The sequence below is a fragment of the Colias eurytheme genome, chromosome 24, assembly GCF_061535395.1.
Source record: "Colias eurytheme isolate Ceu_HAF_F1 chromosome 24, ilColEury1 Martin Lab GWU primary, whole genome shotgun sequence".
NCBI classification, from domain to species: domain Eukaryota; kingdom Metazoa; phylum Arthropoda; class Insecta; order Lepidoptera; family Pieridae; genus Colias; species Colias eurytheme.
The window spans coordinates 6333432-6351304 of record NC_143003.1 but is presented as its reverse complement, the minus strand read 5'-3'; the positions used below and the strand labels follow the sequence as shown (position 1 = coordinate 6351304).

The window sequence follows — 17873 nt, the reverse complement described above, 5'->3', positions numbered from 1 at the left end:
AATTTAGCGAAAGAGATATAAATTAGCAGGATTTATTTCCATGTTCTTCATGAAAATCAATAAATTATATTGCAATTTTATAAATATATTTCATTCGGAACCATTTAGTGAAGTATTATCATGCAAAATTTAGTTAAATTTTGGTATATGAAACAATAATTCATTGCAAAAATATGGGATATACTAAAAAAGGAAACATTTTTTCCCGCTTTTGCTACTTTTTTCATCGTTGCTCCGCTCTTATTGGTTGTAGCGTGATGTCATAAAGCCTTCGTCCATATCTATCCTGCATAAAATAATATTTTTCAACTAGAAACCGTCGGTCCTGAGATTTACCGAAACAAACAAACTCTTCACACTTATAATGATAGTATAGATACTTACGTGTTGGAATAAGAGCCGTCGCAGCCCACAGCGGCAATGTCAAACTTGTAGTTTCGTCTCTTCTCGCAGTTGAGCGGGTATCGAACCCGCAACTTCGCCTCGTTCTCATCCACCACCATAATCTGTAACAATGTATTTTAATCTTTATTAAACTTTAAATTTAAGTCATTTTTGCCGAAGTACGAAATAAGAGTCATATGAACAACAGTAATTTAAAAACGATTAAACCATTAACGGCTTAGGCAAAATCTTTACTTACACGTTAGGTTACAATCACGTTAAATCGATATTTCTAGAAACAAAAATCATGTTTATAATCTAACCACACATCCAATCAAATCCAAATACCTGAAAGCCTACATTTGATACCAAAACCTAAATTATTTGATTACACACACAACCACAAAACAAAAACACACCTCCCATTGAACACAGAGCTTCATCTGATACAGTTACATTAAAATGTAAATACAAAGACGCTGATCACAATATAATCTATTCCAACAAAGGTGCACAAGTGGAAGAGACAATAGCAGTGTAAAATGTTGGATATAGACAATCGATAGAACCACTGGGACCAGAAATAGATACAAATTTGTTGGTAACAACCGAGCACACGTAATAGATATTCAAATGAGCGCATTGAGATACAAAATATGCAATTATGTATCTGCTCTGCTTGGTTAAATGATGTTGATTAAGATGTTACAGGACGGTGTAACACATTTTGTTGATGTATTAAAATCTAATTATATTGTGAAAGTATTTATGGGGCTCGATATTAATAAAAATAAAAAAAAACGTAGAGGATGCTAAAATATAGTTTCAATTCCCACCAAAACGTTTTCAAACTAAAAACACAAACTCAAAAACAATTAATTAAATATCGATGTAAAGACAATAGAAAATTTTAGTTATGCAAATATAAAAAAGGGTTGCAATATTTATTTCATCAAAACAGGACGCAGTAACGATCGTAAATAAAACATTGAAACAAGACAAAGCGGCAGGTGATACAGTACAAAATTGTTATTGGCAACTATAAAAAATTTGATATCGACATAAAAGAAATATTGTGCGATACTCGTGTGGGAATAACAGGGCAATAATACAACGAAAATTACCATTTATGACAATAACCACCTGTGTTCTGTAAGGAACTTGATAAGAATATAATTTGATCAATCATTTATTCACCATATCATAAATTCTATGGAGATATAATAATCTGCCTTGATTAGTTTAGGAGGCATTATGTAAGGGTGGTTTAGCTAACTCAAGAAGACAGGAATCAAAGTCAACATATGCAACAGAAAATCATTTATAGCAACATTTTAATTTATTATTTAAAAATAATAGTATAGAATACCAAAGAAACTATAGAAAGCATTGGTTTGTTATTATCCTTATTCATACTTGTTAAATTATAATAATCATTGTTTTCCGTATTCACACAAATATTCACGGAATACAAACGTTAATAAAATATTCCGTAAGGTTCAATCCAAATATTGATAGGGAACTAACAAACAAGATGAGCATCAATGCTGTTGACAAATCGGGAAGTATTTTTAGTTAAACTTTGACAAATATAATATCCGGATGATCTCCCAATTTAGACTTCCCACTCGTTCGTACATTCAACTAACATAACTCATCCCTTCCGACAAATATTGGACACGTTATAAAATATCCCATCAAAGGAGTTGCCAACGGCAATAAATTTTAAAATTCAATAAAAATATCGCTTTGTAAGCGACCATCTGAGTCGGCCGACAGTGATCCGGCGTCCACGTATCACCCTTATTTTTATGACATTAAAGCGCTTTATACAATGAAAATCGAGATACGGTGTCGGTATTTCTATGTCGTAAAGCATAAATATATTGCAGTTGAAATATTATTGCGGTGGTGTTGAGGATTTCTCTGGAGAAATCGTTGCTTATTTGCTTCCCTCGTAAAGAGCACAACGATAAGAAATTTACAGTCGTATTTTGCATTCATGAAGTAATAAAATTTACTAATGTTCGCTTTGAGAGCTAGAAGGAGGTTTTTATTGTTGCGGTTGCAATTTAACAGCTGGGAATATGGTCCTTGATTAATGATGCTGTTGTGTGTACGACGGATGATGCAAAGAACTTAAAAAATATCGTGTCAACGATATTGTTCCGTTTCACGTGGAAATTCACAAAACTCGTGAACAAAAAGATGATGAAATTACTGCTAACAAAGTAAAGAGACATGAATAAAAATGAAATATCGCACGTGAAAACTATTCAAATAGAGACAAACTTTGTAAACGGCAATTTTCTGTTCAGCCAGTAGAATAGAACGGGGAAAATAAAATAAAGTCATACGTGGCTAGCGGACAAGCGCGGTCCAATAATTTCGTGCCGGCCCCGACATACGATAGGGCATTGTGAATGCATAAAGTTCTGATGTTGATTGCTCTTTCAAATGTATTGCTATAACAGTTTGGCACAGGCCGCGTTCATTTTATTGATTTGTTTTTAATGTCCAAGTTTGGACCAGTAAAATCGGAGCGACGAATTTTTCATAGCGTCAAATTGGAAATACGGGTTTGCGCAGTAACTGGCCATTGCATTAGAAAATGATGGAATATTGCTGCTATACATTTTTGGAAGAAGACGAGAGCAAATGCTATTGCATAGCAATTGATAAAGGAGTATTACAATACTACAAAGGCGATAAATTATAATCCGTGCCTCCATAGGGGTTATAATTTTAAATTATCAGTATAGATACTTATGTAATCGGGTAGATATCCTTTTAAGAGCGTCAATTACGTAGATGTTAATATTATTTCAGGAATTAGGAGGACCATTGGGTATAACAAATGTAGCAGTCTATTTGCTCGAACTACAAACACATTAATCTGCATTCCAATCCAAGAATGTATTGCCACAAATTCAAATTATTCAAAATTCAAATTCAAATTACATAAATTGCGAGAATACAGTAAGAAATATAGGTGTTGTTATTACAATACAGCGCTAAATGCTAATACATATTTAAATGGAAATAATTCAATCAACTCATTTACCTCAAACGGCGCTTCTCCATGGTGCTTGTTGTTCAGTATGAGGAAGGAGCAGAGCGGTCCGCGGGCGCGTATCGTCGGCGTCACCTCCACCAGCGTCTCGTTCTCTCTGATCAGCCCGTGGTAACCCTCGTCCGGCTCTGCCAGCTCCAGGTATGGAATGTCTGTGAAAGAAGAGATTTTGTTTAATTTTTCTGTTACAGATGAAGCTGGGCTAACAATTTGATCTTCGATTAATCATAAGTAGGACATTTAAAATTAGGCAGGTCGTTACAACTTATATCTTGATACGTAAATTGATTAACTGATATTGAAGCACCCGATACACGATGTCAAACATTTTATATACGAGGGAAAGAAAAAAAATCATAATAAAGAATCAATACGCTTTTAATATAGCAAATCTATCAACTAGTTTTTAATTGTGATTAACCCATTGCATTAAGATGAATCGAGTAATTAAAGAGAGACCTTCCTACTTTAAAACTAGTCTCCAATATGCCTTTCCTAGCTCTTAAAGCGTTCGAAATCTCGAGTTTTTTTACTATTTACCCCTCAATTTCGCTGATTGAAATCTTTGAATCTCGGAAAATCCTTTTGACGTTTCGCCTCGTATCCTGCTTTTAAAACTTTTCACCTCTCACTTAAAACTTCATTCATTATCTAAATCTTATTGGGAGGCTGTATGCCTTTTGAATTATGTATGGCGACCGCATACGTGAAGGCACTCGCAATTTGGAGAGTGGCCAGAATGCCAGCGGTCTTTGATAACACTATGAGAATTAGTTCTAGATAAAATAAAGCGGAGTGCGGAAGGCAAATAGTTTGGTACCGCTCCATGGACAGAGAAGTTTCATTAAAAGGCTTTTAACGTAACGTATACCCTCGTGGACAGTTTATCAACTACTTAAATAAGACATATCAATGTATTTTTATTTTTAAGCAGTGTTCAGGATGTATCTCTTCTAAAATTTTATTTTAGAAACATCTTTTCTAAATCAACAATGTGTTAATATTTTGACTTAGGCAAAAATAAAAGTAACAAAAAAGTAAAAATAGCGAATTGACAATGATATAATGAAAAACGTAAGTCTACTCAATTGTTAGAGCATTAAAGTTGGTTTAATGCTCTAAGACTCAATTATTACTGTTTTAAATCAGAACATTTTAAAGTGAAAAAGTTGCTTTACGAAAACAGTCTTATATTTTATGGATAAACATTTTCAATAGACTTTGTTATAACAAAGTCTTCCTTCATTTTATTGGAAAAATTTCTCACGTAAGATTCTGAAGTAAGAAAATGGATGTACCTACGTGACATTAACAGAGGAGATTCTAGGTAACGTTAGGTGAAAATTTTTACTTTACTCTTTTATTTTATAAAATATTATAAAAGATAAAACCATTGTTCCTACTTAATTTCATTTTTTGTACGTTTCACTAAACTTGTCATCGACAATTTCCCTGTAGATTTTCCTCTGGGAGCAGCGGATGCTTCTGATGAAACATTATATTTCGGTTGAATTGCTTTCATTTTTAAGTAGGGGTATTTGAAAGTATTTAAGAGGATTTATATTCTAAGAAGAATGGAACGAAACAGGCTTCTCTTAATTGTATTATTTGTATAATGGAGCATAAGGTTCTATTGTGACAATATTGAAGAAAAGAATATTAAGATCAAACATAACAACTACATACATCGCTCCGTAAACTTAAAACACTTGTAACACTTCAAAACAAACACAATAACGCAAATCATTTCCACACAGTTCAACACCATACTTTCATAATTCAATCTCTACGCGAATTAGCATCACTATCAAGCCTTCCGAACCACCATCGGAAACAGCACAAAAGGATGATGTTACTATTCAAATCTCCACCTCGAATCCTGCTACGGCGAAACAGAAATTTGCAACGATTCAATCAATGCATCCACGTAAATCGGTAACTGGATACGTTTGAGCGGCTCTGTACCATCGCTTGCGTTGAACCCTGCTTCTAGTGCCCTATTGTTGATGAATTAGTGATGTCTAATTTGAATTTTAATGTGTAAGAGCTTATGAATTGTTCATTCTAGGTTGAAGTACTTTTTTGATAATACGACACGTTGTTCGAAGCGAAGATAACATTTTATAAGTATTCCACATACATTTGTAAATTCAACACGTATTTCCAAGCAAATACGAATTTTATGTGCGTTTCTTGTACATGATTCGATGTTTGCTCACGCATGTCTCCTTCAAACTGTTTCTTCCTTGTTTTTTTGAATTATACTTTCGAGACAGTAACTTCTGGTTTCCTAATTATGATTTAAAATGAAACCTTATTACAAGACAGTGCTTGTAATCTTACATTGTGCCACTAAAGTGGTCTATCGCTAAGATTCATCTTAAAAAAAGCTCTGTGATTTCCAACAGCTCAATAACCAAGCAGAAACCTCAATAAATCACAGTTCCACATCTACCACTCTCAATTTAAGCGGCACAAAACATCACAATAGTAAAACTGACCCGAGAATCGAATCCGGATTTACTGGCAGATACTATCCCGGGTTTATATCCCGATTTGACGAATGTCCCGGGTTACGGGTGTCGTAAACCTCTTTGTATCGTGCATGTAACTAAGTAACTGGTAGCTGCCAGCCCTGTAATGTAAATTTACTTTCGCCGAGTGCTAAGAAAATAGTAGCCATTTTTCTAAAGACTTAAATTGGATAACGTTTTATGTTCCTTTCTTGTATATTTTAGAATAGCTGTAAGTGTAGGTTTATTCTGTAAAGAGTCTTGGAAAGGTGTATTTATGCAGGTTTATAGATTATTAGCGATATACAGATGTTTTCATTTGTAAAAACCAGAAAATATATGTAAAATTTAAAAGATAACTTTGCCATTTAAACCACGGTGCATATCTGTATATATAAACTCAAAGGTGACTGATATAGTGATCTATCAACGCACAGCCCAAACCACTGGACGTATCGGGCTGAAATTTGGCTTGCAGGTAGATGTTAGGTCGTAGGCATCCGCTAAGAAATGATTTCCCGAAATTTTTGCGGGAACAGGGAAAAACAGGGATGCACGTACAAAGTCGTGGGCGGAAGCTAGTAAACGATATTTTCTAACAGCATACTCGATCACACAAGCATTTAATAATTATTCAAAAGCGAAAGAAGTTTCCTTTGCAAGATACATCCAAAATCCCTATCTATTTAAACACTCTTCTGACATCCAAAAAAAAACAAAACATTTTCTCCACGCTGACAGCCCTGAGCATTCTTTACGAGCGCGTTAAACAACTCGAAGGGCGCCAAAGGGAGAAAAAAAAACATCACCCATGTTTAAACGTGGTTTAAAGGCATTTTGGGCAGTTTTCGACAAGCAGGGAAATTATTTTTCATTTAAGCATTTTTTTTTTGCTCACACCTTCAGTGTATTTCTTTGTTTAAATATTTCGTACATGGTTCAACAAATTACATTTAATTATGTTTTAGTATTATTTAATCGATATATTTGTGAATAATTCTTATAAAAATAATCTCAACCATTTTGATTGCTAACGTACGTAGAATTATCTTAATAGTTTAATAATCATCAAACATTGTAGTATCACAGATTATATTCTGCTTCATACGAAAAAGTATCAGGAACATCCCTCTATTTCCAATTTTTCATAGTTCTCACATTTTTACCAAGATTGGACGTACAATATGCGAAGTAAGGTGTCATTTTGCGTTTTACCTCTGCTTTAAAATTTAAAAAATCCATTGCAGCTTGATACAATGAGCTGGCTTCCAAGCAAAATAAGCCTTAATTAATATGAAAAATTTTCTTGTCTAATTCGTAACTAGATGTCGTTATAAACGAGTTTTCTTTTGAACATAGCTTTGTAAGCTTCATCCAACAAACAATAACTTCAATACGGCGAAAAATTCCCCAAATTTTTAATCAGCACAATGACAAGCAAAACCGCGGGAAAATCTAAAAGCAAGCGATTACTCAGCGCAACCTCGCACAATTGAGATTTACGCGCGCGTAATAAATTCACGTTACGCGCCGTAACACGCACGCGTAATTTAATATAGCGGGCCACAATGGGTAATTATAATTGCGTTCGCATCACTTTTGTTAAAAAATATTGCCTACACATACTAATTTCGTTTTTCGTATTTTACAAACGTACCTGGTAGGCTTTAAAGGTTTTGTATAAAGCCATGTATAACATGTCTCAAATATGGTAAATACAGCCTGTATTTATTTCAGGTATCAAATATGTATTGCATATTCTTTGTTTTCTATTACTGCTATACCTTTGCTATATCAATACTTTTAAAAATGTCTATTAATAAATTTAGATGCAGGAATATTTTTGGCATTAAACAAAAGTTATTTGAAAACATAGCGCATGATTTATTACCCTCTGATCTTACAGCAACACACACATAACAACAAAGTCATCTATTGCATAACAGTAAAAAATAATCCCAAACAGTGTTACATTTGAGTCGCTTACACCATCAAAACCATTGCAATCACAAACCAGCAAACGCCACTCAACCCATAACCATACGTCACAACTCAGAGTATCCGAAACATAACAACTGCAAAAGTGTAAGTTAAGGTCAAGTTAAATATTCCGGTCAGCGATAGTTTATGGCGATCGTAAATTATGCCGTTACACGGGACCCTTTCTCACTCCGCTCCCTGAATACGAAAACACGAGTCAACTGTACGTAGTGTGACGTAGGGTTGCTGCTCGAGCGTTTTAAGTTATGCTATTCAATTGCAAGCTTTCAGTTATGGACATGAATAATATTTATTTCAGATTCAGATTTATTGAAATTTATGAAAGAAAAAAAAACGGAGGTACACGGTATTTTTCCTTCGTAAATATGTTAATAATAGATATACAGTTTCTTACCAATAGAGCGCAGCGGTTATATTATCTAAATTTGTATAGACTATAGTACAATACTGGCTATGGCTAAGTCTAATGTGGAAGGCGTCGGTCGTCTCTAGCACAGGTTTATACCTAGTTGAGGCGATCGTCGAGTTTGTATTATTTTATGTCACTGTCTTGGTACTCAATAAATGATTTTTATTTTTATTTATTTTATATATTATGTACTAAATGGAATAACTGTATAAGCAAAGTAAATACAGTATTCCAATTCTAAAATTTAATAATTTTACTATTCCAAATGCTTGTTATTTTTTTAACCGAATGAATAATTAAAATTTCCCGGAGATTCGCAGAATTTCTACTTGGCAACCCTAGTTTCAACACTGTTACAGTCTGTTGCTAATAAATACAATTTTCCGAGTTACTAGATAAAATTTAACTAGGAAGCCCTTATAAATTAATTTATTGAAGCCATGAAATGACGAGGGACTTCAATATTATTAAAAGACTAGCTTTTATCACCTGACACTACTCGTATATCAGTTAAAGGTTTTCTTTACACGATCACAGCATAGATTTATGAAAACGGGTACCTATGTATTATATTGTGAATTGTTTTAGTGCTTTTCTTTTACCTTACATTTTTTTGGAATAAGACGTTACTTAATTTGCATATGAAAAATGATAATCTTACTAAAGTTTTTATTATGGAGGAATGTTGGATTTTACAGAAAATTTTCGTGCATATAGGATTATAACCCAACATAACTTAAAGGCCACGCGAAGTCGAACTAAAATCAAGTAACCACACACAAAAATAAATTTAAATCAATCACTGCACTACAGATCATCTGTCCCGTACCCCACAAGAGATTTAACGTCAATATCAATATTACAGACCTATAATCGTCCGTCATTCCCCTGGGATTATATCAAACCAGCGCAGGTCGAGTCAGGCCACGATGAATAATATAACTTGTCTAAGATCGAAGCTGTTGATGTAAAGGGCCTTTGACTGAGTGCTATGCTTACCTATAGATCTAGTAATAATGTATACTCATATTAAATGCAGAAATTTGTATGTATGTTAGTACATCACGTCAAACTACTAAAGGTAAGATAACGCAGCCGTGCTGAAGCTTATCTAATGGAATAACACATACGTTACTCTATTTTTTCCTGTAGCATTCGTGCGGTTGAAAACGACCGAATTAATTTTTCTTACGATTTTGACAACCCTATTTGAATATGTCATACTTACTACATATATTTCTTGTATCTAGACTAAAATAGAAACAATCTAAAATAGTGCCTAGACAGAGATCTGTAGCTATCCAGATTCTAGTGCCTAGTTAGGTAAGCTGGCACTTAAATGACTTCTTACACAATACGGTCGCCATCTTGGGAGGTTTCATTTGTAAATGTGCGGTGTTGGGTGCATTGTCTCCGCCGTCCCACTTACATTCAGCTTTAGGGTTGTCAACAAACAGTTTGTGAATAATGAAAATGTAAGTATTGTTTGATAATAACGAAAATAAGAATTCTGTATTAATATTGGGCCATTCTAATAAAATTAAAGTCCTCAATCTATATCATTTCTTTCGACTTATTATTACTTTCCTAATAATAAAATAAGTTATTACACAACTGCTTCAAAGAAACTCCAGTTTTAAGATTAAACATTTCCATTCAAGTTTGACCAAGCATAACCCAAAACCATCTTATACAATATTTAAAAAATAACAATATTCAAGTCACGTAAATCCCCTGTATTTTGTGCCAACCCTAACAAATGATATCACAACAACTGCTCTAGGTATACTTTGTCCCAGTTTTTTACATTTTATATCTACAAAGTGCTTAAACAGGTGAAATGTAAGATGTTCTTGGATCTATTTTATCGTTGTTTCATTTTAGTTCTGATGTTACATTTTTCATTCTATACTTACTTTTGTTATCATTCAACTGAGAATATTAGCTATTTTAGTAAAAAATATGATTGAATAGGCTTTAAGTTTGTTCATAATTCATTTATTCAAACTTATAGATGCCTCAAGAGGCCTAAACAAAATTAAGAGAATATTGACATAAAACATTCAAGTTCAAATTGATATTTTTTAGACACATTGTAAATAATTTGTCCCCAAAAGAACAAGGCTAGTTGGAATAAATTCACTATTATCTATCTTATCTTCAACAAGTTCACAAATTAATCACCTTTCGATGCTTTACATGGTAACACACTGACACTGTATATAAATTATTAGGGTTCAAATATACAACCTGATTTAACGCTCTTCCTAACCACTATACCAGCGAGGCAAACTTTATTTAATCATATACCTTTAAAACACCAATTACTTATCAACATTGCTCATTAAAATCTCCATAAAATACCTACAACTACTTATCTAGAATCCCTACAAAACCCAGACACAGACAGACAACCATAACAATACAACTGCAAAGAAAATACTGCGCAATTTAAAATTCCACGTCTAAAATCCATCCGATATTTAACAGACAATGCGAAATAAGACTACTTCCTCCATCTTTACTTGCTTTCTTTGGAACCGACGAAGCAAGTTCACTCTTGAATTGAACATTCCCCTTAACAATGGATGTAGTTAGTTTGACCAGAATATTTATAAATAAATACCATTTCTGTGTTTGAATGTGCTTTTAAAATAAGTGCGTTTTTGTTATTTTATGACATAAACGGTTCCTTTCAAATTATTGGTATAGAGCTGAACGATTTCTATTAAACTATAACTATAGGTAACATTTTTACAAATTAAACTGCAGTAGTAATATTGTCAAATGCATAAAATAATTAAAAAAATTTAAATCTTACTGTAACTTGAAAATAATTAAAACCATAGGCTTCTTTTTATTCTTACAACAATAATCTGGATCAAATAAATTATTAAAAACTAGCAAGCCGTGCGAACTCCGTTTCGCCACCAGAGACACCTTTTCTTTGCTATAAGCCTCACGGAGCCCGAGACCTTTCCAACGAATGCAAAACCGTGGAAATCGGTTCGTGCGTTCTCGAGTTATAGCGTCAGGAAGGAAAACCCGACTTATTTTTATATAGTAGATTTGAACGAGCACAGCTGCCTTATCACCACTCGGCACTCTCCGTCACTAGAAAAAGTAAACAATCCAGCGCTTCAATAATTTCAGCAAAGACAAACCGCTAAACGCTAAACTCCGTGTTCAAGCGCTAATCCCGCTATTTATTATGGAGACACGTAATCGACGGACTAACGGCTGAACCTCTATTAAATGCAGTGCATAAGTTTGTTGAACACGACCTAGAATTGATCGCTGGCTGGTTGAAATGTAATTTATTAGTTCGTGCAAGTGGGAATTAAGGAAAATGCACCCTATTAATTGCGTGTAGAGTCGAAAATTGGACATTTGATTGAGATAAGGGATTTTGAGCGACCACTTGAGTATTAGGACGATGTATTTTATACATGACACAAGTAATTAACTTTTAAGCATTGTTACAGAAATAATAACTAAGTGTGAATAAAGAATAGGATTTCTGAATCCAAAACCACTTCATCAAAAAATTGCTAAAGTCCAAGTAAGATTTTCGTCGTTTCATTACTTGTTAATTTTTGAATGAATAATAACCTTATACCATAATAATTAAAGTTATAATATTACAACCTATATCAAACCTTCGTATTAAACAACCAACATTACCACAGAATGTCATACTACAAGCAATAACTCGCAAACGAATAGTTCAAGACATTACATATATCATCAACTCGCTATAATGTCGGCCATTTTGCCGAATTACGCCAACTCAGACTTTCCCATTTCCTAAATGAGCAAACGTTTATACGAATATAGACTTTACGCTTCGTTGATATGAGCTTTATTACATCGGTAGGATTTAGGATTGTTTTTGTTGGCGCATTTAATGGACGTAGTTTTCGTAATTTTGTTATGATATTTAAATCATAATATTTTACATAATATAAATATCAACAGTTGCAAAGTAAAACCGATTAGTGTAATGAAACTCAATATTGTTTTTATAATGTTTGGTCTGAGTTTTCATGGAAAATGTCGGAGACAAATACAAATATAAACGTAACATTTAATTCGTCGGTTTATTTAGATAGTTATTACAATTCCATAATACGTGTGTCCATGTTATGAATGCTCCTTTTTGTTTCAAGCCTCCTTGTTCTTGCCTAAATAAATGCCTTGTAATTTTATAACTCACTTATACATAAAAAAAAAATAAATAAATAAAACAGATTCGGGATAGTTATACCATTTATAACTGAAATGTTTCGGTCGATTTTTATGATCTTTGATTTGTTCGCATTGTCCCCGCCCTCGAATAAAAGTACTTATAAATTAATAGGGTCGTCTTCTATTACGTATTTTTCCTTCACATATCGCGATCATACATAATATAATATATCGTTGTTTTCTTATTAAAATGCAGATTTGTAGTCTATATTTTTCAATGCTACATGTGTAGTATCCACGCAAGCCTCAAGTCCTTAAACGATAAGTTGAAGTTTTTCCGATTACCCATACCTAATCGGTAAGGTGCTAATCTATAACTATTAAAACATCATCACCATCATCATCAGATGATGATTGCGATGATGTATTATTTAATTGGTATTAGGAAGCGCTTGAGCACAATCTCGCCTGATGATTTAATCATAATCATCACCTTCTAGCAAGACACATAATGCCTTTAATGTTGTTAAAGCATACATTCAAAATTCCACCTACACTAAACTAGTGTAATCCCCCGTACCGTGTCCCATTAGCAGCTCGAACACACGTCATCTGTAATCGCTTCCACGTGTGCAATCAATTCTAGGACGGATTTTGGTATATACCATGTTTGTTGTGAAATTTGTATACAATTCTAAACGGTCTTATTTTTCTATCAAACGAATATGTGTCGTTGGATTTTGCTTAATCACATTTATGTACCTATTTCTTAAACCTTCACATACACTAGTTAAAAACTGAACCAATTTGAATAGAATTTGATCCACAAGTAGGATTACAATCCACAAGTACAAGTAGTAGATCTAGAATAAGAGATACTTAACCTTTTCGCTTTTAATTCGGGTTATTACTTATACAAGTTCACACGTAGGCGGGGAAATAAATAGCTTCGATAAATAATAAAACATTTTTTTTTTAATCTAAAAGTAACACCTTTCTCTCGTATCATTATTATCCTTAATGTCTCAACGGATTATTTACCTATTACCTCTAGCCGTCTCACCCACTCATACCCTAGATACTCTATAAGAGCGAACTGCGTATAATCGTCTCAGCAAATACCTACAACATAATAGAATAGAAACAATACCGCAAATAAAGCTTTTGTTTATCACATTTAATCCGAGATTAATGTGAAAATGATCCTTCGATGTATTGCCGATTTGCTTATTTATGTAGATATATTCGGTTTACGTTTTATCCGTACGATTTATCGTTTCGACTGTGCAGTGTGCACTAGTAAATTCACAGATCCGATGTTATACAAGTTATATTTAAATATGTATGTACATATCTCCAAATTTCTGTTTGCCTTTTTTTAAAATGATGGAAAGAACATCAATTAATAATAACAGAAACAATAAATACAAATATCGTCTTGCTTTAATATGAAATTAAGTGCAAAATTTCATTTATATTTGACGATATCGCAATACTTATTCCAAGAACGCAAATCCGAATGTTTGTATGTTTAACTGTTACGATAATAGTCCGGATTATAGTCAATTGTAATGGTAATATCCCTTCGCAGTCGGAATGAGAAATGAATTCGCATAACACTGTGTATTTATATTATGTGAAACATTAACTGCGTAGGGGTGGAAGCACATTGTTTGCTTGGATGTTAAAAATTAAAAAGAATCCACTTTTTTAAACGAGAATGATTACTTACTTGAAATATTAATAACCACATGGGTAAAATTGACAACCATTAGCATTAGGTAATCACTATATTTAGCATAACTAAGTTCAAGTTAGTACTGTTTTTTGAAGAATGTTAATGAATTATTAAGAAGAGAATGCTATTGAGGCAATCGATACTATTTTTAACTAAGACACAATTTAAAATTCATCAATCGATCGCATCAATGAATGCGTCACATAGGCAACGACATGCAAATAACAGTTAACGATAAAACAGTCGTACGGACACAATGTAAACCGGCTCACGATTCGTTCACGCGAATCGGGGATTATATTGGATAAACCAACACGAACCTTTTCGAAATTAACTTATTTCCTCTTTTGCAAATTGAATTACAGGTTCGGTGTTAAATTCGCGAGTTTTGATTATGCTTTTTTTTATTTTTTTTGAATTCAAGAAATGTTTAGGTACTTAACGTTATTTGTTGGGCTTGCAGGAAATAAGATTTTTGAAATTAAGATTTTTTGAAGTTGGGCTTGCATGTTAAATGTTTACATATAATAATTATACATATTTCTTTGGTATATCGATTGTTGTTGTGATCGTGTTGATGTAGGAACCATGTTTTAAATTCAACGTTTTATAATCGTGTTTCATGAGCCACATCAAAAGTGGGAGCACATTGCAGAGACATATATTGTATTTTAAAAATTATATTGTATTTTAAAAGGATAAACTCATTCTATTACCTATCCTACACCTCCCAAACAGCAACCTGTACGCATACATGTATTTTACGTTAATTAAATTTAACTATATAATTTTCCAAGCAACAAATCACCAAACAAACACACAAACAACCTTCTCACACTAATCTAAACCATTTTCTACGTGTAACAATCTATTCCTTGTATTTTCACCATTAAAATATCTCAAAGCTTCACGTTAAGAGGAAATGAAAAACACGTTTGTAGCTACAGCTACGGGGGCAAGGGCCGATTGAGGCGGGGCCAGGTTGAAGGAAATTAGATAACTTCCCGATAGATGGGAGTCGAAATCGATTCGGATGGAAAGTTTAAAATGTGTTTTTTGAACAAAATATAGTGTACACACAGTACATATTTCGCATTTTGGGTTTGATAATTTGGTGTTAAGTATGGGTCGGTAAGTTAGTAAGTAAGAAGTAAGTTATTAGGTAGGGATTTATTTATTATCTAGAAGCCTGTGTTTTCATCATCATCATCTTAAGTAGACAGCAAAATTAAATTCACTGCTCGAATTCTTGAATAATTTATATACCTAAAAGCGCAAAGAAAAGGGGACTTTTTAATCAAAACTGGATAGGTAAATTAACCACATATTTGTACATATATATTTCAAACTACGCCAACTTTATATAAGAATAGCTGCAAACAAATTACCCCATGACCCATAGAAGCTAGCCCAGTAATTGCGAGCGAGACAGGTCATTAATTCCAAGCTAGAACTGGCTACATCTAGAAACTAGGTGGACCTAGAGCCGCTATTAGCCAATGCCACCCACAAAGACAAGCAAAGCAGTAAATTAAAGGCTTGTTTAGGAACGCATTTGAATTTAATAGAACCTAGGACTTCTATTTTTCACTAGGAAAGTAAAATAGCAAAGGGGTTAATAAATATTTCACATTGGACCAGTTGTATTATGCAAACGATTGCCTATGCAATGTGTTTAAAATTTTCTACATATTACGATCATTTTGGTATGTTTAAAAAAACCATCGCTCTATATTCATTACTTTCGATAGGTCAATTTGGCACTCGTAGAATGGTACTGATTATTATATCAGAATTAATAGGATATAATAAAAAAAGAATAGAAAGTATCTAATGTATTTATACAAACACACATCATATTATATCAATCATTTTAATTTTTTCATTTTTTTCATTCTACATAAGATTATGTTTAAAAATAGCACACTTAAGACTTCCATATGCTACAAAAACAAAGGTATTTTCTTCTTCCGTATCCCAGATTCAAACGAAACTTGAATACTAAATTAGACACAATATACAGCAACTAGATAATCTAAACACTTACCAACTAGTCAAGTTTGACTAACAAGCTAATAACATTATGAACTAAGACGAGTCTTGCTTGTTACTGCTATAGAGGTATCTTCCATCACTAAACTGTTATTAATACATTTAAATATTAACCGGGGATTGGAATAACTTCAGTTTAACACTTAATATGTATGAATGTTTACATTAACTATACATTTGTTCGGTGTATTAATTAAACATTGAATATAATTCAACTAAGGGCCAATTTTTCAATGCTTGGATAAAACTTATTCGTCGAATAATGTATATAAAACTACCATTTTAAAAACGTATTCTAATTGCCCGTATTTGACAGTTTACGTGACATTTTAATATTATCGTGTAATACTTTATTGGACGGATGAGTTTTATCCAAGCATTGAAAAATCGGCCCTAAGTATATGAACACTATAATATCAAATGTGTTTATTGAAATTAGTGAAAATAGATAACTTCATGTTCGTTATAAAAAAGTGGAGTTGCATACGTAGTTAAAATACAAAATAAAAAAAACATTAGTACCTAAATACGCATATCGTAAAAACGACTACAAAAAATAAACAAAACAATTCCTAACATTTTTCAATCCCCAAAATGTACAAGAAAACAATGCTCATCGGAACAATCAAAACAACGATCACAAAAAGAGCTGAACCACAATACACAAGTAAAAATTTCTTTAAATTTTCCAACTCCCACGTTGAAGATTGCGACATGCTTTATAAAAACTCCGCTTCCCAACAACCAACGTATAAGAATTCACGCTAATAAAAATTTACAAAGCGACATCGCAATACCCGTACCTACCTACACAAATCTTATTTGTGAAGCTAACGAAAACTACCCTCAAGTTCCGGGCTAAATTACATTGAAAATGCGAGTTTCGTATGAAAATATCCGACGCGCGAGCGTTGGCAGATATCTGGGAGCTTTCTCAACTTGTCGTATGCGAATTTTCTAATCTGAATGTATGAAACTACTTCCCGACTCGACGGCATTTATACCGAGGCATTTTTAAGTAGGAGTACCTACGCTTGTAGAAAGCATATTCTCTGTTGAATTATACGGAGGTTCAACGGGAACTTGATCCCAGCAATCCCTTATTATGCTGGATTATTGCTTTCCTAGATAAGTCGGGAAATAATGCCGTGGCTTTAATAGTGTTTATTTTATTAAACCGTGTTCTTAGTGCGAAACAATTTTTCTTTTAACTGAATATGTTTATAGTTTTCCAAAAACGATGAACGATATTATCCCACTTTCAACTTCCAATAATGTATTAATGAATTAATCTATTTAAGCTTAACTTACCCCTTTCTAAAAAAACGAATCAGAATATAGAAAAGAAATACATTCCTGGTGCCAACAAATAAAATGCAAATAGAGACGGTCAATAAACAGTAACCAAGCCGGCAGCACTGAATAATCCAACAGAATATAATCCCATTACTAAGTCGACGAACAAAAACATTTTGTTCGAACAAAACGAAGCTTCGAGAACAATAAGTTACAAAC

At 33.1% G+C, this 17873-nt stretch overlaps 1 protein-coding gene across 1 annotated transcript in view; it reads right to left on the bottom strand.

The window, feature by feature from the left end:
* The window catches only part of Cals (calsyntenin 1), a 189928-nt gene that overhangs the window by 14312 nt on the left and 157743 nt on the right, over positions 1-17873 (bottom strand). Inside the window, exons 2-3 of the mRNA XM_090115663.1 lie at positions 3449-3609; positions 385-506 (exon numbers count right to left, since the gene is read on the bottom strand). Coding sequence (XP_089971789.1) covers positions 385-506; positions 3449-3609 — 283 coding nt within the window. The remainder of the gene's footprint in view (positions 1-384; positions 507-3448; positions 3610-17873) is intronic.